Consider the following 25214-nt stretch of genomic DNA (forward strand, 5'->3'; position numbering starts at 1 on the left):
TCAATACCGATATCAACAATTAAAGGAACAGTTCCAATTTAGCTAAAGCAGAGTCAAGAAAGACTCAGTTGTATTTAAACCAAAATTCTCCATGGCAGGGGATTATTTTTTTTCTTTTTCTTTTCTTTTCTTTCCTTACTTTTCTTTTCTTTTCGGAAGCTTAACTGATATAGCGAAGTGAATCTGAGTGATGTCTGGACTTGAGCCGCACAGCTGCTAAGCTAGGGTGGTGCGTCTGTCATGTGTAGTGTGCGAGCCACTGCAATTCATACCAACCAAAGCTCAGGGAGTTTCAATAAGTCCCTCTCTTTCACTCAGTGTAACTTACTGCACTGAATCTAAGGAGGCTCCACGGGAGAGATCACAGCTCCTTTAGATTTTACAAAGTGGAGAAGTCTGAGCACTGTGCAGTGCAATGAAAGAAGCCATCTAGGATTCTTTCAGCAGGCACAAATTCTAGAACTGAAGCGAAACTGCAGTAAGATCAGCTGGGTGTATCTCAACAGTACCTGCAGGCAGGTGCTTAGTCTGCAGGTCTCTAACTCATGAAGCTGAAATGGGCACGCTCTATTTTACTAGCAGTTATGTGAAAAATTGCCCATGCTGCTGATGTGCCTTCTAGTTGCCCACAGTTAACTAAAAACAAAGGACATTACAGAAGGCGGCACTTTCTTCCTGAACAGACTCTACACACAGTGGGCAGGACATGGGTATCATGGCAAAAGACTACCAACAGAAGCCAATAATGTAGTGGCTGTTTGTTTCTGTTTTAACAAGATCTGCGTACAAAACAAAGGCATTTGCTAAGTGAATCAGGACGGTGTGTGGTATGCTTCACAGAAACATTAAAATCCATGCTGTCTCAGCAGGATTGGATGGAGTTCTTGATTCATGCCCATGGAGCATTACTGCTGAATTACAGAACCGCAGCTCTTTATGTGGAGGCCTCCCAGACTGCTTTTACTTCTGCATAATTCAAGATATAAAGACTGTTTATTGCTGCTAAACTGTGAAAAAAGGCACAGGACAGAGAAATAGCTCTCCGCCTTCATTAGGTTAATTTAGAAATCATACATTTCCTTTCCTTATGTGTTTTTCTTTAAATTTTTTTACTACTGATGGATTAATTGCTAGCCTTCTGATTTTTCCTCCAAACCGCCTTCCCTCTTGATCCATTTGTTTCTTCTTCCAATTTGAGAAGCCTTAAACACAATATGCAAATTTTATATTTTTGAAGGGAAAAAGGATGTAATTTCCTGTCAAGGAAAAAAAATGGAGAGTAGGATAAAGGGATGTTCTGTTAGTAGGGTTTCTGCATCCCATCAAAGCCCACTGAAAGTTGTCACTGGCACTAAGCCACTCTGCAAAACCATCTCCAGAACTTGAACACAATGCAGATTCCAATGCCATCTAGTGATGGTGTTTAACTACAATTGGAGAGCAATAAGGCTCAGGTCTGTAATCCCACACATGAGCAACAACATGCAGGAAAAGCAGTAGGCTTGCATGTGTGAACTCATATATATTTATAAATGCCATTATCTTACCTTAATACTTTTAGCTGTATATGTAGGAAACGAAATGGTAGATTCTTTAATGCCAGGCATGTATCTTACCCAGCTGGTACTCAGCATGCAATATCTAACACATAAAGAAGCTTCGTTGGGTGGATTTTAAAAGAATAGGCTCAGAAGCCAGGTTATCTGGGTTCAATTATTGAATCAATCATTTAGTAACTGTGTCCTCCAGTAATATGTAACCTGTCTGTGCCTCAGTTTCCTTACTTATGAAATTGGCAGATTATAGCATCTACTTCAGAGAGCTGTCGGGAGGATTCAGTGATGAACTGTGCCTGGCATAGAGTGCATATGCAATAAATGTTAGCTATATAGTAGTTTCTGCACTAATTTGTATCTGGAATAAATGACTCTATAACTAGATTCATTGCATAATGAACTCTCAGAAAGAGAAATTAAGAAAGTAGTCTTATTTGCAACTGAATCAAAAACAAGTATAATGCTTAGAAGTGAGTTTAACCAAGGAGGTGAAAGACTTGTACTCTGATAACTATGACACTGATGAAAGAAATTGAAGATGATACAAATAAATAGAAAAATATACCATGCTCATGGATTGGAAAATTAATATTGTTAAAATGTCCATACTACTCAAGGCAATCTATAGATTTGATGCAATCCCTATGAAAATAGCAATGGCATTTTTCACAGAACTAGAATAAGTAATCCTAAAATCTGTATGGAACCCCAAAAGGCCTCAAGCAGCTGAAGCCACCTCAAGAAAGAAAAACAAAGCTGAATGTATCATATACTTGCACAAAAACAGACAGAAAAATCAATGGAATAAAATCGAGTCCAAAATAAACCCCATCTTACATGGTCTTCATCCAAGGAGGCAAGAATATACAATATGAGAAAGTCTCTTCAATAAATGGTGTTAGGAAAACTGGACAACTACATGCAAAAGGATGGACTGTTTACATATACCATATACAAAAATAAACTCAAAATGGATTAAAGACCAGAATGTAAGATCTGAAACCATAAAACTTCCATAATAAACATAAGTTGTAAGCTCTTGGGCATCGGTCTAAGCAATATATTTTTAGATCTGTCTCCTCAAGCAAGGGCAAGAAAAACAAAAATAAACAAATGGGACTACATCAAACTAAAGAGCTTTTGCACAGCAGAGGAAACTGAACAAAATGGAAAGGCAACCTCCTGAATGGGAGAACATGTTTGCAAATAATATAACTGAAAAGGAGTTGATATCCAAAATATATAGAGAACTCACACAATTCAACATCAAACAAAACAAAATTTTTTAAAAAGGCAATCCAACTATAAATTGATAAGAGGAGCTGAGTAGGCATTTCTCCAAAGGAGACACAGATGCCCGCACATGAAAAGACACTACACACCACTTATAATCAGGAAGATGCAAATCAAAACTACAATGAGGTATCATGTCATCCCTCTTAGAATGGGTATTACTTAAAAGACAAGAAATAACAAGTATTGGTGAAGGTGTGGAGAAACCCTCACATACTGTCGGCAGGATTGCAAAATGGTGCAGCAACTAGAAAAAACAGCATGGAGGTTCCTCAAAAAATTAAAAATAGAACTAACATATGACTCAGCAATTCCACTTCTGGGTATTTATCCAAAGAAGACAAAAAGAAATTCAAAAGACATATGCACCTCTATGTTCATTGCAGCATTACTCACAATAGTCAAGATAAGATGACAACCTAAGCGTCTACCGATAGATTAATGGATAAAGATGTGGTATATATAATGGAATATTACTCAGCCTGTAAAAAAAAGTGAAACCTTGCCATTTGTGATATCATGGATGTATCTAGAAGATAATATGCTAAAGCCAAACAAGTCAGATAGAGAAAGACTAATACTGTATGATTTCACTTTTATGTGGAATCTAAAACAAAACAAAAAACCACAAATGAGCAAATAAAAGAGAAAGAGACTCATAGGTACAGAGAGCAATCTGGTGCTTGCCAGAGGGGATGCAGGTGGGAGAGTGAACAAATGGAGGAAGGTACAAAATTCGTTATAAAGTCAGTAAGGCACAAGGATACAATGAATATAGTTAACAATATGTAACACCTCTGTGTGGTGACAGATGCAGTTAGGCTTATGGTAGCAATCACTTCCTAATGTACATAAATGTTGAATCCCTATGTTGTATACCTAAAACCAATATAATATTGTGTTTCAAATACAGTTCAATAATAAATAACAGAGGTACTGCTATATTGGTCTACCTACAAATTGTAGCTTTAAGAATCCAATGAGTCAATAATGCGAAAATCTATGTAAATTTCAAGGTGATAACTTAAGTTGAAGAGTTTATTCGTGGGTGCCTGGGTGGCTCAGTGGGTTAAGTGTTCAACTCTAGGGTTTGGCTTAAGTCATGATCTTAAGGTCATGAGATAGAGCTCCCCATTAGGCTCCTTGCTGAGTGTGGAGTCCGTTTAAGATTCTCTCTCTTCATCTCCCTCTGGCCTTCCCTGCTCCTCCTTTTAAAAAAAAAAAGAGTTTATTCTTATATGTGCCACACAGCCATTTGTAAATATTCATCCACTAAGTCATAAACACTTGCCAGGTATCCACTATATTTATTTATAAATATGATTTATATATTTATATTATATATAATATATAAATATATTTATTTATATATATGATTTGCATTTCCTATCCTGAGGGGAATTACCTTAAGGAAATAGGACATACAGTCATGGAAAGTTAAAGACAGATGAGAGGAAGGGAGTAGGGGAGAGAAAACAAAACGTTCAAGGCAATATGCTATAAAAGTCTTCAGAGGTGTAGAGACAATGCTGCCCTTCCCTGAGCAGTCCACACCAATCAGATTAGGAGTCTCTTGGAAAGAGAGTTCCATGTCAACTGGGATGGCTGGGGTAGAAGTCAGAAACTGGCTGTGTTAAAATGGATCCTCCCAGGGCCTGCAGAGATGTCAGAGGTCAAGGGCATTCCAGGCAAAGACAAATTGAGCAGACACAGAGATTGGACTGGAAATAACAGAGTAGTGTTTGGTAGGAAAGAGACTGAGTGCGTGGAGCTAACATAGGAGATGGAGAGGGGGGAAATAAAGAAAGGAAAAGGAAGGCAAGACCAGCAACTAACTAGGCATCCTTTCCAATCTCATTGCCTTTGGCTTCAAGAAATGCAATTGTATCTTCCAGGTTTTACCCCTCAAGGAATACAAAACAAGGAGAAAAAAAAAAAAAAAAAAAAAAAGAAAGAAAAGAATTACAAATCAGGAACTTCAAATGTCTTCTCTCCTTTTCTTCCTCAGTGAGGAAACACAGCCTCCCAGATGAGGATGTGGTAAAAGTCAGTACGTTAATAAGATTTACTTAAGGACCAGTTTTAATGATGAGGGTATTTGGGCTGTAGACAGCCACTTTTTAAATAACTTATATTAACCTCATTTTCCCATCTCTCTTACGATAGCAATTTTTTTTTTTTTTTTGGCAGAAATGTTTTTAGAGAAGTAATTTACTGGCACTTAATTACTAGTATTTAACCAATTCAACATTCTCTTTTCTTAAGAGTCCATTAGGTTTCTATTACAATATTATACATTCTAATCAAACGTGGCTTTCTGCAAAGGTCCTCATTGTCAGTCTCCTCAAAGCAAAGTTTATCTGGACTATTAGACATTCTCTCTGCTTTGGCTGCACCAAATTAGATTAATTATTTATACCTGAGGTCCATTGCTTCAGAACTTGGGCACCTCACTTAACATTTCTCTAGTGAATTATTAAGAGTCTTATTTTTAAAATAAAGTCCTCATTTCAGAGTCTGTTTGATTGAGGTTAAACACAATAGTCTAGTGATTCTTGTCTTAAACAGTTCAATATCATAAGGTTCTCTCCTGGGTTTTATGCCAGTGAACACATTTGAAACAAATGAACCTTTCACTAAGAATACCCTCACAGGCGATGAGGGCAAAGGGCTTTTGACTCAAAACCTGTCTGGCACCAGTCTGGGCAGAATTATTAAAACAAGTCATAGATAGTATGTGGATTCACTGTTTATACGTCAGGAATAACTAGAGATATGAAAGGGGCCTTAGGGGTTTTCTAGTGCCCCTCCTTATTTGGCAGATAAAAAAGATATTAATGTCCCATAACTTTGGCTCAAAGTGACTTGCTTTATTCCAAAGGCCACATGGTAGAAGCATTGTTAATAGTGAGGATTCCTGATCACAAACAACAAACTCTGCTCTGGCTTGTGTATGCAGGAAAGGACTTGATTACAAAATATCAGTAGTATCCAGACAATCTTTTTTTTTTTTTTTTTTTTGGCTTTTACCTTAGAATAAGGGAGACAAAAAAAATCTTACATACATTAGAAACCATGTCAAATGGTCCACCAAGTGACCAAGATTAATAGAGCTTCTTAAGATATCTTTGCTATCCACTTGGGCATCTGGAAAGGAAAGACTCCCCTGCCCCCACATCCCTGCCTCTTCTCTCCCCTCCAACCCCCCACCAATAATTTGGCTTCTTATACTTGTTTAAGTTCTGACACACTCTTTGAAGCAGCAAATATTCATTCTTTCATTCCACTCTTGGAACCTAGTGATACAAGCTTTGCAACCTAGTGATCAGTCAATGATCGATTTGGTGCCCAGCAGAAAGAAGGGAACCTCCTCCTTACTTCACAATGCACTGACTAGGGCCCCCGATCTTCTTGAATTGTCTAATTCCAGCACTGTCTTGACTCCTTGGTGAGATAAAAACAAGAATAGTGCCTGGCATGCACTGGCTCAAGGCTAGAATATGTCAGTCGCTTAGCTTTGGGGCCTTAATTCTCAAAGACATTGAATTATTTTGAGTAGGCTGTTTACCTTGATGTGAGCAGAATTAGCCTTAGACACTAAGCCTTTATGGCAAGTTTTATTGTCCAAGGCAAATATAACCTGTTAAGATTTACAGGCTTTATTAACAGCAATAACCATTTTATAGCCAACATCAGTAAATCAGGGTTTATTGAGAACTCTACAATTTTAATCTGTGGAAAACCATTAAAATGTCGGCTTTTCATTGGACATAATTTCTAACTTTTATGAAAGATAGATTTTCCATTTAATTGGGGAGTATAAAAAAGTGCAGTGTGGGATAATGAATTGTTTTGAAAAGAGCAAATTGGTTTTAGCTAAACAACAAGTGTCAAACACTAAAGTCGCTATCTTTAGTTAGAAATGTCCCAAGGTCAAGGTGAGAAGCAACTGCAGTGACCAAAATGCTCTAATACATCCAGCTAAAGGATGAGCTCACGGTGTTTAGAAAAACTCGGATTATCATCTGTTCACATATCAGGTGTTTTGCAAAGAGCGTGTGACCTATTATTATTTCATCCAAATCAGTGTGTAAATGAGTCTGTGAGAATCTTCAAGTTCATATGCTACTTTTCAGAAAGTGTTTTACTACTCCTGGTACCATACATTAGACTCTGCAATGGGGTAAGCAAGGTGAACAAACATTGATAGTCACCAGCTTCTGTCAATAACCATTTATTTCCTCCATGTGATAGATTAAAAGAGAGGGAGGTGGAGAATGTGTCTGTCTTTTGATGAGCTTGCAAAGTAAGAATAGAGGGCTCAGGTGGGAAAGGCAGAGCTCATTGGTAGTGTGGGGTATGGAGGGATGGTCTTAGCAGCGCCCTGCTTTTCATGGGGCTGAAAATGTGTCAGATATTGTACAAGTCTCAGTTTTAATCTGGTCCTCCAGCTACAATGGAGCCTTCACCTCATCTCTGAGAACCAAAGGTTTGTGAAGCTTTATAAAAGACTAGGATAAGGAGATAGAAGAAAAACTACAATAATCTCTACTATGTATTTAGTACCAAAAACTGTTTTGCATATTCCCTGACTTTTTTCTTTCTTTGTCTCCTAGCAATCCTACAAGGAAAATATGCTTCCTATTTTTGGATGAGGAATCTGAGGTTTAGGGTGGCTAATAAACTGCTAATAGGTCACAGCACTGGGAAGTGCTAGTCAGGGTTTTGACCCTTCGTGACAATGAGATCTGTCATGGCCAATGCCAGATAAAGGAAAAACTGTAAGGAGGTTAGAGATTACCCTTTCATACATCCACTTTTCTCCTCCTCCCTGGCCTCCTCCCTGTAACTCTGGACATTGTACTTTCCTATCTCCTAGGACAGCATCAAACCCACACTCCTGGCCCTTGGGAGCGCAGAGCCTCCACAGACATCCTTCTCTAGACTCCTTGACCCCTTGAGCTTCCAAAGCCTCCATTTCTTCATTTCACTGTTCTTTGTTTCACCACCAGCTGACCTATCTCAAACGAAAGAACACAATTTGCAGAAGGTTTGGGATTGCTATATTAGCTAGAAGAAATTTTAATCTAAAACTCCATTTCTAAGGATGGAAAGAAAGTCCGGCAGCATAACAAACAGAGAGGTTACCCCTGGCCTAGGGGCTCTCTAGCTTCAAAAAGCTTTAGGGAGACTCACTGAACCCACAGGCTCATTAAAAACCAACAAGAAATATTAGAGAAGGAAAAAAAAAAAAGATCTGAGCTTTAAGGTTAGATTGGCTTCCTACTGATCTGAGAGCTTAGACAAGTTCCTATAAGAAGGACATGAAAACACATTTAATTTTCTAGCGTCTCCTTTGCAAATCACATGAAATAACACAGAGAAGGCACTGAACACGGTGCCCAGCACATGGGGACATTCTATACATGGTAGCTCTTCCTATGCTTATGCAAACCGCCTTCCATGGTCATACAGGTGAATTAGTTGCCAAGGAAACTACTTCACAGAGAGAAGACAATTGTACAGGTCTTCTGTGGCTAACAGAGGAGACCTTGTATGTCACTGCAGGACAAAACCCATGGCGCCACCAGGCACAGCCCCTTCCAGTGATGACCCCAGGGTCCCACAGCAGGTGGCAGGAAGGGAACTACATGGTGGAAAGGGAAGCATCCCTGCTCAAAGAAGATAGCAGGAGCTATTTTACAGTGATGATTCTTACATAACTGACCGATTTCCAAACAGAGTTCCCAACGACTGCCACCCTGGAGAGTCGTGAACGCTGCAGGATCCTCACCCAACGGTGATGTCAGAAGGCACAGCAGTGCACTCGTGGAGGTCCGAAGAGTGGGTGACAGGTGCTGTCAGACATCTCTACCCAGGGAGCCCCCTTTTGGAAGGGTATGCACATTCTCCCTTTCCTTCCCCATCCTGCCCTCCTCTCTCTCAGCCTTCTTCTGCCATTCTGCCCTCCCTTCAGCAAAAATACAGATGTCGGTGGTAATAACGACTGTGTGACCTATTGCATGCTAGAAGAGCTATAAATACTGGCGTGTGGATATGGGTAGTATCTGACTCATGATTCCAAGGTAACTCAAGTGTTTGGAATTGGGATGCCTCCTTGCATTATGATGATGCGTTAAATGCTTATCAGGGCCCCACAAGAGCCCATTAACCCACGATGTAGCTGGAACACACTCCATATCCATCCTATGATACAAAATGTACAAAACACAGCTTTCCTCCACTCTCAGCTCCGAATTGTTGTTTTAAACCATCCTGCAGTCCTGGCTGCTCCTGGCAATGGCCCTCTATTTAAAATCAGCCAGGCTGGCTCTGAAATTTATTCCTAATAACGTACACATGGTTAAAATAAAAAGGTCATATGATACCAATGGGAGAATGAGAAGTTCACTGAGTTAGAGGGTCCCCCCCAGATGTCATGTCCATACAGACATCTGCAAATCAGGATTTTTAGGGGTAGATGGTGCCTGTAGCACACTGCTGACACTCAAGTTAGAGTCCTGGGAGCACAGAGGCAGTCGCGAATGGGAGTGACACATTCACCTGTGCACTTAGCACCCTGCTGCCTGTCACCCTGCTCTGGACACCAGAGCACACTCTGGAAGGAACAAGAAGGTGCAAAAGAAGATCAAAAATCTTTCTGTTTCACATTAAATGAAAATCTAAAAATAAGCATTTTCCTTTCTAATCATTTCCTATCATGCATGGAATGTTCACTTTAATTTTCAAGTCCGTTTACTTCATTTCTGTGAACCACTTGAGCTTTGAATAGTGTCCACCCAGCATGCTTTCTGTCTAAACATGCAAGTGTGTGTGTTTTTTCATTTCCCTTTATTTTCTCATTCCTTTGTCCTTCCAATTGCAAAATCCCACAGCAATTTTAGCGAAAAATATGATGCAAAGGCTCTTTCTTTCCCCCTCCCCCCCTGTTTAAATCTCTACTTCTCAGTGAATAAACAAACCATAGCTCTGAGGACAGTTTCCTAGCTTCCTACAGAAGAGTCACAACTGAACTATCTACTGCTCACCTCAGGCCTACGTTTATAAAACTCATTCTACTAAGCATTCCTGGTACTTCCTAGCTTGCCTCTACCCCTAATATTGCCTTCCTAACTATATTACTCATCTATCAGAACATCTTTTAAGAGTGAATGAAAGATTTAGGAAGGTTTCTCTATTACCACCATAGGTCATCACTGACAACCATATTCTAATAGCATGGTAGGAGTTCTAGAAAACATGCAAGGAGCAAAAACCACAGTGACTCTGGATTTTAGACTCCCACTGGGAAGGAGACCTGTGGCTTCATCACTTTTTATATCCCCCATGCCGGCACAATGCCTACAGCACAATAAATGCTCAGTGAATGTCTGTTCCATTACTAAAGAAAGACTGATAAGTACAAACATCAGTGACACTTGGCTCTAGGGGCTGATCTCCTTCTCTGTGGGCTTTTTCACATGGCTCTGCCTGTTAGAGCTCAGGTTGATTCATGACCCAGTGTGCATATCACAGTGTCCAAGGTGACTGAGGACACAAAGGATGCCACCTGTGTCATCTGAGGTCACCAAAATTCAGACAACAGACCAAATCCTACTCAGGCTACCTCGTAAGAGCTTTGTGTCACCAACCAAGTAGACGAGAGACAATTTCCTCTTCCAAATTATTTCCTCCACAATTTCTTCATCATCTTTGGCAAATGGGTTCAGACAGCAAGAAAACCACACACAGGCTCTTTTACCTCACTCAGGATCACACAGAACTCGGTTCCCCTTCTTGGGTCCCGGGCCTTACCTCAGCAGCAGGGACACCCTCAGGCGGTCGGCAGTGTAGCACTATCATGCCTTCGATGGGAACCTCCCTTCCCTGTGGATCTTGTTCAAAGTTTTTCCGTAGATCTGCAATTAAAACAAAAACAAAAACAAAAAAAGAAGAGTGTGAGAGTGTGAGGTCCACGTGACAACTTGCTCTAGGGCCAGTATTATTCACATTGGTTCCAGATGCAATAAGTTAGGGAGCTTAAAAAAAAAAAAAAGAAAAAGATAGCGAGCTTCATGTCACAAACTAGATAAATACAGAAAAGTCACTGGGTTTCAGGAATTACAGAAGAAGACAATCATTTTCCCAAGTATTCACGAGCGCATGTGAAATAAACCTGCACAGAACTTCCTAACACTGTATCCTGCCGTGAAGGATGAAAGATTTAGTGGGAGAGCAGAAAAGAAAACCAACAAACAACTCATCATTTCCTGAGTCTGTGCCAGCATAATCTGCTTAGCATCTGATGAAACACTTGGCCTGATAAATTGCTATGCACAGCTATTATGCAGTTGAGATGCACGTGAATTTTTTTATTATTATTAACGAAAGAATGCCTTATTAATCTGTAACCTCTGCCTTTTCCTTAACCCTCTAGAGGGCTCTAGAAGATGGTAATAGAGTGAGATTACCTATTAGGCGTTTATGTGTAACCAGGGAGAATGGGGCAACATTCAACCACAACAAAATCTATAACTCATCCAACCAAACATATAATTAAAAAATACAACGCCCTCCAGTCAAACAGTGATGCTGGGTATCTGCATAGTGCCCTTCATGGAAGGCTCGAGGCACTTTGCAAACAAGCTGCACTATTAACCTTTTACACATGGAAGGGTGATGTTTGGAGAGGTTAATTGGCTTGCCAGTGGTCACGGAGATCATCAATGCAGCGAGGGGGAAAAATTCCCTGAGCATCCTGACATCCAGGCTCTGCTGGCTCACCAGCCAAACTTTCTTCGGGAAAAGGACACACAGATAGTTCAGAGAGAACAAGCTTCGCTGCGTGGCTTTCCACTTGAGTGGATGCTTCAAGAACCAGAGTGGGAGTTGGCCTCTGCTTCTTTTGAGGTGTCACAACAACACTCTGATAATTTTACAGCACAGGCTTCACTCTTGCTGTCACTTGAAATCCTGGGATAGTAGAGCAAAGATAGCTTTACAAGTCTTTCTCGATGTAAATGATTCCCCCTCCCTCCCAGACAATGCATTTTTCTTCAATTGAGTATCTCAAATTACAGGCTGTGGATTTATTGATTTAATTTTCTTTAGTGCTTACAATAACATGAAATATGTTCTCTGTAAAGAGCAGAGCTCCAGAATCAGTTACATCTTTACAAATTGTATAAATACATTAAACTTGCTTTTAGCAAGTCAGAAACACTGAATGAATAACAAGCAGAGCAATCCATGTATTCACTTTCTTCTGAATTCTACTCTTAATGTTTTCCCTCCCAGAGGCAACTGATGTCTTTTGTCACTAGTGCTATATATTCAGGGATCTTGATGAGTATATATGAGGCAAAAGATCTTAGAAGGACTTGCATAGCAGACAGGGGGCAGGATCCTTCTTCTCATTTCTCTGCTGTCCCCTAAATCGTAAAGCTAGCTCCCTTCTTTCAAGATCCATAAGCCTCCAGAGCCCTTAGGATTCGGAATTTCTGACTGCAAATGTGATGAGGGTTACCTGATCTAGGATAAAACTGTGAGTGAGGAACTGTGAGTAAATATCAGAATGAAAACTCTCCCATTTCCTGCACAGTTTGGCCACAGGGTTTCCTTTGCTCTCCCACAAGGAATCTGTGAGTCAAAAAAAAATCCCTCCTCCATAGGATTCATTTATTCATTGGGACCGTATTGAAATTAATCTAGCATACAGTGTGAGTGACTCTAACACGAGTTTTGCCAACATTCACTTTGCTGATGGGAAGGGTTGAGTTTTCGTGGCCAATTTTGTTTGGTTTGTTCACCATTTTGTTTTCCTTGATTGTTTTGTTTCCTAAATGAAGCCTCGCTTCATGCTGCTAAATAATGGTTGCAGCTTTGACAGCACCAAATAATCTGTATTCAACCAGATGAAGCACAGAAAACGGATGGTAGGAATCTCTATTCTATCTTTCATTCCTATTCCCTTTCTTTGCTCAGGAGAAATGCAAAAGGTAGCAAAATGCATAATTTATGGTTAGTTCTGCACTCCACTATGTTAATACAGTGGCAGGTGAAAAGAAAACTAGAGTGAAATCATTTTCCCCCTCCATTCCCAACTGCTCAATGAAATAGGTTTATAAAAAAGGAAACCCTGTATTGACACCTTTCTGATATAGGAAAAAAATATTGTCAAGAAATTTTGAGAAAGTTCTAGTAGATCATATCCAGCCAGGGACCTAAATGACCTCATGCTCTTCCCCATTGACATTGGAAATCACTGGAATGGTTCTGACAAGAATCATGTTAAAACTCCTTAGTATGGGCAGCCCTGGTGGCTCAGTAGTTTAGCTCCACCTTTGGCCTAAGGCGTGATCCTTGAGACCCGGGATCGAGTCCCACTTTGGGCTCCCTGCATGGAGCCTGCTTCTCTCTCTGCCTCTCTCTGTCTCTGTGTCCCTCATGGGTGGATAAATAAAATCTTAAAAAAAAAAAAAAAAACTCCTCAGTATGTAAATACAAAGACGAAAGATTAATCGGCAATGGAGCGGGAGGTCAGGGAAAAAGTATGCTGTCATGTATTAAGATCCAACTCCTGAAAGTCAGCTGACCATGCACCAGATACCACACCAAGGGAGAAACACAATTATCACCGCATCTTGGCCTATACCAGAGGCTCATGGTGGGAACTCTGGCATTTCTGATTCCCAAGGGGGGCAAACAGACCAGAAAAATTCCAGATAGCTACTAAATGTAATGAAAACCATGGAAATAAACTCTTAGACACAGAGTTATATGCATCCAGTTCTACCTCTGATTCTCACCATAGGTCCACCCAGCCTAATTAAGTTTCTGAATTGGCAAAACTAAATAAGTACTTTTATCGCCTATGTTAGTTCCAAGGCTTGAAAAATTCACATAGGAACCCATGCAACTTCCAATAGTAGAGAAAACATCCCCCGCCATATAAAAAGAATTCTTCTACAAATAAAGGAGGCAAACCATAGAACTGAGATTAAGTGGCTTCCTCTAAGACAAGAAACAAGAGGCATTTTTGGATAGCTTCTAATTTAAGCTCTTTAAATTCAAAAGGAAATAGCAACTGAGAATCTAGAGTAGGGAGTTATAAATAGGATAACATCTGAGATCAAGAAAACTGCCACTATGCAGGAGGGAAAAAACGCAACATAAGTGCTGAGTTAGAAATACACATATCATGAAGACTGTAAACAGCATCCTGAATATTGCAGAAAATTAAACTAAGGGAGGATCCAGGCAGGATCCAGGCAGGAAAATTAAAAAGACAAAGGGGGAAAAGTTGGGAGTAATAGAGCTGTGAGACACTGGGTATTGGTGCTGGCACCTCTGGAACGTGGAAGAAGGACCCAGATCTCTGAAGAAAGACTGACCATCAGCCTGGTGCTGACCTCTGTGTGGCCTAACAAAGCTGGTTCTGGAAGTACTTTAGAAAAATAATAACCTAGAAACCAGAAGCAACTGCCACTTCTAGGATGAAGAAACTCTCAGGGGTGGAGGTGGGGGTGGGAGTGGTGATACTGACCTAGAAAGAAAATTAACAAGAAGTAGTTTTTCTCCCTCTTGCACCTGTCAGTCACCAGTCCCCTCTGGCACCTACCACTGGTGGAAACTTACAGGGAGCCAGTGTCTAGCAAAGAAGTCTCCATCCACAGATTTACAAACTATAGACCAGTGGTTTTAGAGGCAAGAAATAATAGCTTTGTAATGAACAAAACCCATTTTAAGAAAGTTCCTCTAGCAGGACTCTTATGATTGCTTGCTGCCTATCTGCTTTCCTCACGAGATCGTCAATTCTATGAAGGGGGGGATTTATTTTTGACATGGCCACCCACATGTTCCCAATGCCCATATTCCCATATTCCCAATACTTAACATCTGATATAGGCCATGTGTTTATGTTGAGGGATGCCTGGGTGGCTCAGCAGTTAAGCATCTGCCTTCAGCTCAGGGAGTGATCCTGGAGTCCCAGGATCAAGTTCCACATCAGGCTCCCTGCATGAAGCCTCCTTCTGCTATGTCTCTGCCTCTGTCTTTTTTTCTCTCTCTCTCTCTGTCTCTCATGAATAAATAAATAAAATCTTTAAAAAATTGAAATAAATAAATATATGTTGAATGAAAGAGCTAAGAGAAAAATGATAAAATGGCAATACATTTTCCAGGAAGATAAAATAAATAACAAAAGATAACATTGAGATAGAGAAATATAGCATTAAATATAATAGGAATTTCAAAAGGAAACAACAAGCTGAAAGAAAACACATAATAATCTGCTTAATAATGATAATAATTCTTTAAATTGTAAAAAAGTCTCGAGTTTGTAAAAGAGCTCACTGGATACGTGCAAAATAGTCTTAAAAATAAAAAAAGAAAGATCCTAAATACATCATAGTTGAAATTTTGAATTTTAACAAAATTAAGAAAATCATAAACATAACTTTATAATTATCTTTGGAGTAAATAAACAAACAACTAACAACATTATAGACTAGAAGAATTAACATTGTTGGCATTTCTGTACTATCCAAAACCATCAATAGATTCAGTGCAACCCCTATAAAAGTTCCAATGGCATTTTTCACAGAAATAGAAAAAACAATCCTAAAATCACATGGAATCACAAAAGACATTGATGAGCCAAAGCAATCTTGAAAAAAAAAAAAAGAACAAAGAACAAAGCTAGAAACATCACACTTTTCTGATTTCAAATTATACTACAAAGCTATAGTAATCAGAACAATATAGTATCAGCACAGAAAGGGATACACAGCAAAGGAAAAGAATTGAGAGCCCAGAAATAAAACCTCACATATACAGATAATTAATATTTGACAAAGAAACCAATTATACTAAATAAGGAAAGAATATCTCTTCAATAACAGGTAGCAGGAAAATCGGATAACCGCATGCAAAAGAATTAAATTGGACTACTACCTTTTAACATTCACAAAAATTAACTCAAAATGGTTTAAGAGTTTGGAGAGCCTGGGTAGCTCAGTCTGTTAAGCGCCTGCATTCTGCTCAGGTCATTATCTCAGGGTCCTGGGATAAGGCCCCATGTCAGGCTCCCTGCTCAGCAGGGAGTCTGCTTCTCCCCTCCCTCTGCTGCTCACCACCACTCATGCTCGCTCATGCGCCCTCTGTCTCTCAAATAAATAAATAAAATCTTTTTTTAAAAAAGAAATGGATTAAAGACTTAAATGTATGACCTGAAACCATAACTAAAAGAAAACCTAGGAGAAAAGCTTCTTGACAACAACTCTTTGAATGTGACAACAAAAACACAAGCAATAACAGCAAAAACAATACCGTATCAAATTAAAAAAAATTTGTCCAGTGAAAGAAATGATCAACAAAGTAAAAAGGCAACTTACTGAATGGTAGGAACTATCTGCAAACCATATGTCTGATAAGGGGCTAATTTCCAAAATATACAAAGAATCCATTTGACTCAAAAACAAAACAATAAACAGTCCACTTAAAAAAACAGGCAAAGGACTCAGATAAACATTTTTCCAAAAAAAAGACATTCAAATGGCCAACAGTCATGTGAAAAGGTGCTCAACAGCATTAATAATCAGATAAATGAAAATCAAATCCACAGTGAAATATCACTTCACTCTTGTTAGAACTGCTGTCACCCAGAAGACAAGAGATAAGTGTTGACAAGAATTTGGAGAAAAGGGAACCCTCGTGCACTGTTGGTGGGAATGTAAATTGGCACAGCCACTGTAGAAAACAATACAGAGCTTGCTCAAAAAATTAAACACAGAATTGCCATAGCCTGCACCAATCCTGTTCCTGGATATGTGTGTGTGTGTGTGTGTGTGTGTGTGTGTGTGTATACATATATACAGGGCCTTCTGAGGAGGGGGCAGGGGGACGGGTTCCAGGCAACCAACCATCTTCCACACTCGCAGCACACGCCGGAGTGGGTGCCGTGCCCACCCCTACCTTGGAATACGGTCTAGAGCCACCTGGGATAGCCTTCGAAGAAAGGGCCTGTGCACAGGGCTCTGAGGGATTTCCAAGCAAAGTGCCCAGCACCACCCTCAGGGGGTGAGGGGAAGGCCTCGACTCCACAGCTGTGCTGCCCACACCTTGGGTGGGTTGTGTGCACCCCAAGCCCGAGCCATGGGAAGACACCAAAGGCCCTCCCAGCAGATCTGGTCACACTTCTCTGCTTTAAGCCTTAGCCAACTAGTGACAAGTAAAACCGGATAATACTCATGTGTTTTGGAACATTTATGTAAGATTGTCATAAGAAATGCATTTGGGAACACATTAAAACTTTTAACTAAAAAAATATATATGTATATATATGTATATATATATTCATATATATAGATGAAAAGGAAATAAAATAACTATCTTGAAATGATGTTGACACCCTATGCTCATTGCAACATTACTCACAAAAACATGGAAACAACGTAAGTGTACATCAACAGATGAATGGATGGAGTTGTGAGTATATATACACACACACAATGGAGTGCTATTCTGCCTTAAAAAAGAAAAAAAAAGGTCCAGCCATTTGTGACTACACAGATGGACCTCAAGGGGGGCATTACACTAAGACAAATATTGTATAATTTGGAATACAAAAAAGCTGAAATCAAAAACAAGGAATAGATCAGTGGTTGTCAGGGGCTGGGGAGTGAGGAAATGCAAGATAGAGGTCAAAGGGTCCAACTTCCTGTTACAAGATGAGTAAGTTCTGGGGCCCTAACATACAACATGGTAAATATAGTTAACAGTGCCATACTGGACACTTGAAAATTACTGAGAGAACAATTTTAAATGTTCTTACAAAAAGAAAGAAAGAAAGAAAGAAAGAAAGAAAGAAAGAAAGAAAGAAAGAAAGAAAGAAGAAAGAAAGAAGAAGAAGAAAAAGAAAGAAAGAAAGAAGAAGAAAAAGAAAGAAAGAGAAAGAAAAGAAAGAGAGAGAAAGAAAGAAGAAAAGAAAAGAAAAAAGAAAAGAAAAGAAAAGAAAAAAAGAAAAGAAAAGAAAAGGAGGGAGGGAGGGAAATGTAGCTATGGGAGGTGATGGATATGTTAACTAACCTTATTGTGGTAATCATTCCACAATAATAACATATATCAAATCATAATAAATCAAAAGTTATGTAATGTAATTTGTCAGCTGTATCTCAATAAAGCTACACAAATGATTGTTTTTAAAAGAAGTAACTGGCAAACAAAAATCAGGCTATGACTAAAACTTTTTCCTATATTAGCATATACCAGAGTATAATTAATCATATCTATCTATTTTTGAGGGGAAAAAAGCATGGGCACTGAAATTTTGTTCCCAAACAAGTAATTATACGTGAGCAAACTAACAATATCATATCTCAGACACAACAGGGCCAAGAGAGATTATTATCAGCTGCATATCTTCCTGAAAACATTACCTTTTTAAATGAGGCTCAAAGTAAGGGATTAAGTACTTGAAAGTTGTGGTTTCCAAAAATCTGGCAGTGGCCAATAAAAACCACCTTACAATGTTTACATCTAAAACATCTAAAATGTTTATATAATATAGTAAGGAATATTCATGAAAGTATCCAAGAATGCTGGAAACAGAAATGCATAACACATTATAACCATGCATGATAATTAAGGATAAGGGTTTAAATTCTCAGGTCATTTGTCCCAGACTTCCACTAGGAGAGACTGTACAGTGTTGAAGAGGGTGGGGCTAGAGACTGAGCATCTGTCTGAATGCTGGGTGTGCCACCTACTAGAGCCTTGATTCGATAAGCGTCTTTATCTCTCTCTGCCTCAGGTTCCTCATCTGTAAAATGAGGATAATAATTTCTATTACAAATAGTTTGCGCATTAATTGTTAATATGTATAAAATCCTTTCAAGAGCAGGGTACATAACACAGCCTAATAAAGGTCACAAATATTACTAATCCTAGTATAAATCTGTGATGATTAAAAGGCACTGGCTTTTTCATAAATCAGATATATATATATATATATATATATGTAATAAAATTTCAGAGCATTCTTCAAAGAGACTCAAATGAAAAGTTAAGTATATGGTAAAACCACAGCAGTAATAAAATACGTATTGGATCTTAAGATGGGGAAAGGCCCTCCTAAACAAAATTCAAGGAAGAATGCTGCAGGAAATGATTGGCAGATAATTGTTTTGGTAGAAAATGTTTGGTAGATACTGTTAAAATTAAATTGTTTCATCTCAAACATTACAAGCAACATTATAGGCAGAGGTTTGACAGCCGTAATACATAAAGGGTACCTTTAAAACGAAGTGGGAAAGATAAATATCCTGTAATAAAATGGCAAAGGGGTATTTAAACAAAATTTACAAAAGAAGAGACGTAACTGACTAATAAAGATAATTAGAAGGCCCTATAGCACTAATTATTAAAGAACGGCTCATTTAAAAAGCATCAATAGGTCTCTTTACTTCCCAAACAGGCTTTGTTTTGTTTGTTTCATTAAATACTAATCCCTGGTGTCAGAAAGAGTGTGGAGGGGTGCCTGGTGGCTCAGTCAGTTAAGAATCTATCTGCCTTTGGCTCAGGTCTTGATCTTAGGGCCCTGGAATGGAGCCCGGTGTTAGGCTTCCTGCTCAGCAGGGAGTCTGTTCCTCCCTCTACTCATGCTCTCTTTCTCTCTTTCACATAAATAAGTAAAATTAATTTTTTCAAAGAGAAAGAGTGTGGCAAACTAGATAGTCATCAACACAGCTAGATGAAGTGAAAATGGGTCAACATGAAGAGCAAGCTAGAAGATGTGTCAAAATCACTCTACAAGTTCATTTTTACATTCACTTTCTAACGAATAAATAAATATGTGGTATATCCATACCATGGGATGTTATTTGGCAATAAAATGAAATAAAATACTGAAGTACATACTACAACATGGATGAATCCTGAAAATAATATGCTCAGTGAAAGAAGCTAGACAAAAAAAGACCACATATTGTATGATGATTCCATTTATGTGAAATGTCGAAAATTGGCAAGTCCAGAGACCAGGAAAGATTAGTGATTGCCTCGCACTACCAGGAGAGGGGTAGGGGGTGGGGGGATATCACGATTAATGGGAATGGTTTTATTTTCTAGTGTGATGGGAGTATTCTAACATAGACTCTGATGATGGCTGTACAACTCTAAGAACATAACTAAAAACTAATAAACTATAGACTTTAAATAGATCAACTGGTTGCAAGGTACCATGGATTATATCTTAATAAAGCTATTATTTAAAAGAGTTCATTTACATAATTCAAGAAATTTACTTCTAAAATTTTCTAAGAAAAAGATGAGAGAAATACCTAGAAAAATGTGGTATGGCAAGATTGTTCAAATCATCACTTATAATGCTGAACTGCTAACAATCAAAATATGTAATTACACTGGGGGGACCTGGGTGGCTCAGTCAGTTAAACATCTGCCTTCTGCTCAGATCATGATCCCATGATCCCAGAGTCCCAGGATCCTATCAGACTCCCCGCTCAGCAGGGCATCTGCTTCTCCCTCTGCCACTTCCCCTTCTGGTGCTCTCTCTCTCTCTCTCTCTCTCTCTCTCACACACACACACACACACACACAAATAGATGAAATCTTCAAGTAAATAAATAAATAAACAAGCAGACAATACTACAATAATGGTTAATATCTTTTGGCACAGTCACATAACAGAAAGTAAGCATACATTAAAAAGCCAAAGAATATTTTAAATGGCAAGTAAATGTTTGAATAAATTGCTACATGAGATAAAACAGAATGGAGTGAATGGTCTCTATCTTTTATATATATTTTCTAATATATGAGAGCTGGCCTCCTTGAAATGTGATGACTATATTTTTATAGAATGCATCTATTTTCAAATAAAAGTAGGTACATCTGCATTAAAAACCTGCTTGGGGGGGATTCCTGGATGGCTTAGTGATTTAGCGCCTGCCTTTGGCCCAGGGCATGATCCTGGAGTCCCATCGGGCTCCCTGCATGGAGCCTGCTTCCCCTCTGCCTGTGTCTCTGCCTCTCTCTCTCTCTCTCTCTCTCTCTCTCTCCTCTCTCTCTCTCTCTCTGTGTCCATCATGAATAAATAAATAAAATCTTAAAAAAAAAACCTGCTTGGATAGGTAGGCCTCCTAATTTACCTTCAGGTTTTCAGTACACATGCAATAGTCTCCTTCATTCATTCTTGCTGTGGACCATAGGCTAGACACTATGCCAGGCAGTGGGTGCGTCATTGAACTTGATACACACATTTCAGCCCTCCCACAGCATATATGCTAGCAGAGAGAACAGACATTAAACAAGAAATTAAGATGTATATACAAATGACGGGATAGAGAAGCAGAAAGTTCTGTAAGAATCTACTACAGGGGGACCTACCTTAATCTAGTGATTCCAGGAAAGCTTCTCAGAGAATGTTATAGGTAAGCAGAGGTAGAGCACCACCCAGCCTACATAATACATACTGTACCACTTTTACTGTTTCAATCAGGCTTTTACTGGCTTAAAATAATTTTTTTGTTTTTTGCATATAGATGCACTCGTTTCTTTCTTGCAAGTCTCTGCAAATGCCCGCCTAGCTACCTCTCTTTCCATAAGTTATCACATCACATAAGGACACTCTTTTATTAGACTTGGTCTTCTATTCATACATATTGAGAGGGTGGAATATAAATAGATTTCCACCTTCTGATCTCGCTCACAATCATGCTCACATGGTCTCTGGGAAGAAGAGAAATAATAATTTTCACATTATTTTGTATAAGGGAACTGAACCAAACTGCATACATACACATCACGATTGAAGGTTTTAAAATTTTAAAATAGCAACTGGTGTGGGATTACTATATAGGTTATAAGAAAAACCCTGAAGAGAAATAATTCAATATGTCAAAGATTTGCTGCTGGATGAGTATGGGTGTATTAATTCTCTCCTTCATTTGTTTCTGCATTTTCTAAGATTTCTGTAATGAACATGGATTATTTTTATAGCCAGAAAAAAAAATAATGTCCAAAAAAAGCCACTCTTTCCTAGGAATTGTCAAGATTCTTTGATTTGCTAAATCAGAGTGAATCAGAAACCAGGGAAGAAGGACATTTTGTTTCATTTTATCGTAGCAAGTTTCACCCCTATGATGTCTATTAGAGAAGGAAGCAAGAAGGACTGTATTTTCAATCTTTCGTGAATTCCAAAGTATTGTTTTAAAATTTGACTCATAGGAATCTGTGCCTGAGGACAAAATTTTTCATTTGTTTTGTTCACTGACTTGCTTCTAGTACCTGGAAGGGTGTACAGAAGGCACTCAATAAATATTCGTTGAATGAATGAATGAATGAATGAGTTTCCATTTCATCTCATGTGAATGATTATAAACGTATATGCAACTAGGTCCCAATAGTTAAGATGACTAGAAAAAGCAAAAACATGATGAGATAAATGTACTATGATGATGTTCAAGTAACACTTGTTCATTATCCTCATGTATATGTGTGAGTGAACGCACATTAACGATGCTAACAACATCAGCACCGACCAATGTGGAGCAGTCTCCTGTCTACTTCTGCTCCTTCTTCACCCCACTGCCCTGCTCAGTTTCACAGCAGAATGCCAACAAGGCTCAAAGTGACTGGAAACAAAGACAGCAGAAGGGAAGAGGAGGGCAAGGTGATGAAGCCAGGTATTTGGCTAAGCTGTAAATCATCTAATCAGCACCAAGATCATCTCGAGTCAGCAGTGCCTGCCAATAAGCAGTCCATCTGGGGCGAGGCCATGGGAAGCAGCAGACTCCCCTTCCTCACCCTATGCCCTACTTGGCCTTTTTCTCATTTTCCTTTCATGCTACTATGTTAGAAAAGTCATTGTAGCACAAGAAAATCAATAAAAATTCAATTCCGAATAATAGTTCTTTGCGGCTCAGCAACACCAGGGAGTTATCGGCTCATTCAATGTTCTGGCAGTTAATGCAATGAAATAAAAATAATTTACTCATTCAAACCAAATCAGCCAGTGAAAAATCATAGTCATTTTTTTTAATAGTCATAGTCATAGTCATTTGTTAAGATTGCAGGAGGATGGTACAATGTCCCATTAGTGTCCAACGACACTGGTATGCAAATCAGCTCTGAATCTCTCCCACCCATATTTTTCGGAAGGAACAACAAACCCCATTTGTCATACATAAAAGGAATTTGTAACTTAGCCAAATACAGATCGTTTGTTGGAATAAAAGGGCTGGTTCAAATGCAGAACAGATGGATGCCAGCAAAATGAAAGTCAAGGCCTGGTGCCCCCATTTGGTTCTGCGTTAATCCTCCAGCCCTGGATGGTTATGGCCTGAGAAGTCAGCTACTAACCCCATTTCCCAGAGGAAGCATATAAAAGGCTTCCTGTCAGGTCAATTCCTTCCTCTGTATATGCTTTCTTTGCCAGCCTGGCTTAAGCCCTCTGCCTTGCTGAGATCTATGAATTCTGCACATTTCTTGACCACTGATCCATATTGATGCAGAGCGGTTCCTATCTTTTATTTCGTGTCTTCACTTTGGATCTTTTAGTTGTTTTGCTATATGCCCTTGAAAGACTATTGGTGCTAAAATGCAATTCTACATGTACATATCTCTTTCCTAAAATCTGTAAATATTGTAGATTTGCCTCCTGCTGAGTAAATCTCACATCAGTAGTGAAGGAGGGACACCTTTGACCATAGTTGCATTGCATGGGCCTCTCTGCATTAGCCCCGAATCCTACACTGGTGCCAAGCAATGAGCCGCCTCTGTTTATTGGGACAATAAAGCATTTGGCTGATAACAGGGGTCCTGTCATTCAGAGACTCCTCCAGGCTGTTTTTCAGGGCCACAGAAAAACTCTGGGGCTTTGCTAGATACCCTGGGTTCTGCAATCCCTCTGCTGTTCAATTGCCGTTATCAATAAATAATTTTTTTTTAAATTTTTATTTATTTACGATAGTCACAGAGAGAGAGAGAGAGAGGCAGAGGCACAGGTAGAGGGAGAAGCAGGCTCCATGCACCGGGAGCCCGACGTGGGATTCGATCCCGGGTCTCCAGGACCGCGCCCTGAGCCAAAGGCAGGCGCCAAACCGCTGCGCCACCCAGGGATCCCAATAAATAATTTTATAACTAGTCCTGTGTATCATTAGCCCTTGCACACTAAGTAGCATAGTTTATCAGGCACCAATGGTGTTGCAAAGGCAGCATTCAGCAGTAGGGACTGATTATGGTAGGGATAAACAGCTGCAGTTTTACAAACTGCTTGGAGCACGAATTTAACCTGCTGTCTATTGAGTGATCCCCAAGTCAATACATTCCATTGCATTTTGTTTATAAAGATGCAAAACTCATTCAGATTCCATATAAAAATTGAGCATTTATTGAAAATTAGATGGACAAGAATCTTAATTTTGAATCCAGGACTGATTGGAAACCAAGAAAAACCACAAACCAGACTTGAAAGAAAGAGCACCACAAACAAGCAGGTCCTAAGAGAGACTGTAGCACGGCCAGACAAGAGGATGAAGAGATCCAGTGAAATCCTATTTACTGGGTGACTGCATAATTCTCTTAGCATGGATGTGGCCTCCATCACTTCTGCACCTCCTAACCAATTGCCTCTTGCTCTACTATCTTAATGGCCTCTGCTTATCTGTTGCTGACACTCACTTGGGTCTTCTTATGTCTGCCCCTTTCTGTTGCCTCTGCCAACTACTGATTCTCTTTTAAGATCAAGCCATACTTGGAAAAGCAAGAATCTAGAAATACATAATCACTTTAATCTTTCTCGAGAGGGTCTCTTGTACTGAATTTACTCACATGCAGCGAAAGTAGTGTACATTCTTGGTCCAATGGACGTGATAGCAGGCCTCTGAGGGACACAGCGTGGCTACCTAGGCTTATCAACACCACTTCCCTCTGCAAAGAAATATGGGTAGGACTCCATACAGGGGAACTGTGCCTATAGAAGGATTTCTAAGGTTTGCTTTGACTCTAAGTTCCATAAAAGACACTTTCTGCTTATCAATAATAATAGGTTTGGCTCCCAGATGACAGCTGAGGTTTGACCTAAGTAGCAAATTTTCACAAGCTTCAATAAGGAAATGTTATTAAGTGAAAATATAGAAATTATCTGCTCCCCTTGTTTTTAAGGCATTAAATCAAGTTAAAATAAAGCTAGTAACTCACATATTGTTATCTTTACATCATGTTCCGTTGAACACTCCCGGGACAATGTACCCATAAGCTCCACATCTTATGAATTTGAGAATACAATTGCCCTACCTGCTGTGCTAATGGGGACAATGAGTCTTAGATGAATGCAGAAGGAGACAC

At 39.3% G+C, this 25214-nt stretch overlaps 1 protein-coding gene across 9 annotated transcripts in view; it reads right to left on the bottom strand.

Moving 5' to 3' along the window:
• The window catches only part of UNC5D (unc-5 netrin receptor D), a 534099-nt gene that overhangs the window by 174915 nt on the left and 333970 nt on the right, over positions 1-25214 (bottom strand). For all 9 annotated transcript variants that reach the window (XM_072763531.1, XM_072763538.1, XM_072763536.1 and 6 more), the window contains exon 4: positions 10665-10768. In XM_072763531.1, the coding sequence (XP_072619632.1) occupies positions 10665-10768 (104 nt within the window). The remainder of the gene's footprint in view (positions 1-10664; positions 10769-25214) is intronic.

Source organism: Vulpes vulpes, chromosome 7 (genome assembly GCF_048418805.1).
Source record: "Vulpes vulpes isolate BD-2025 chromosome 7, VulVul3, whole genome shotgun sequence".
In the NCBI taxonomy this organism is placed as follows: Eukaryota; Metazoa; Chordata; class Mammalia; order Carnivora; family Canidae; genus Vulpes; species Vulpes vulpes.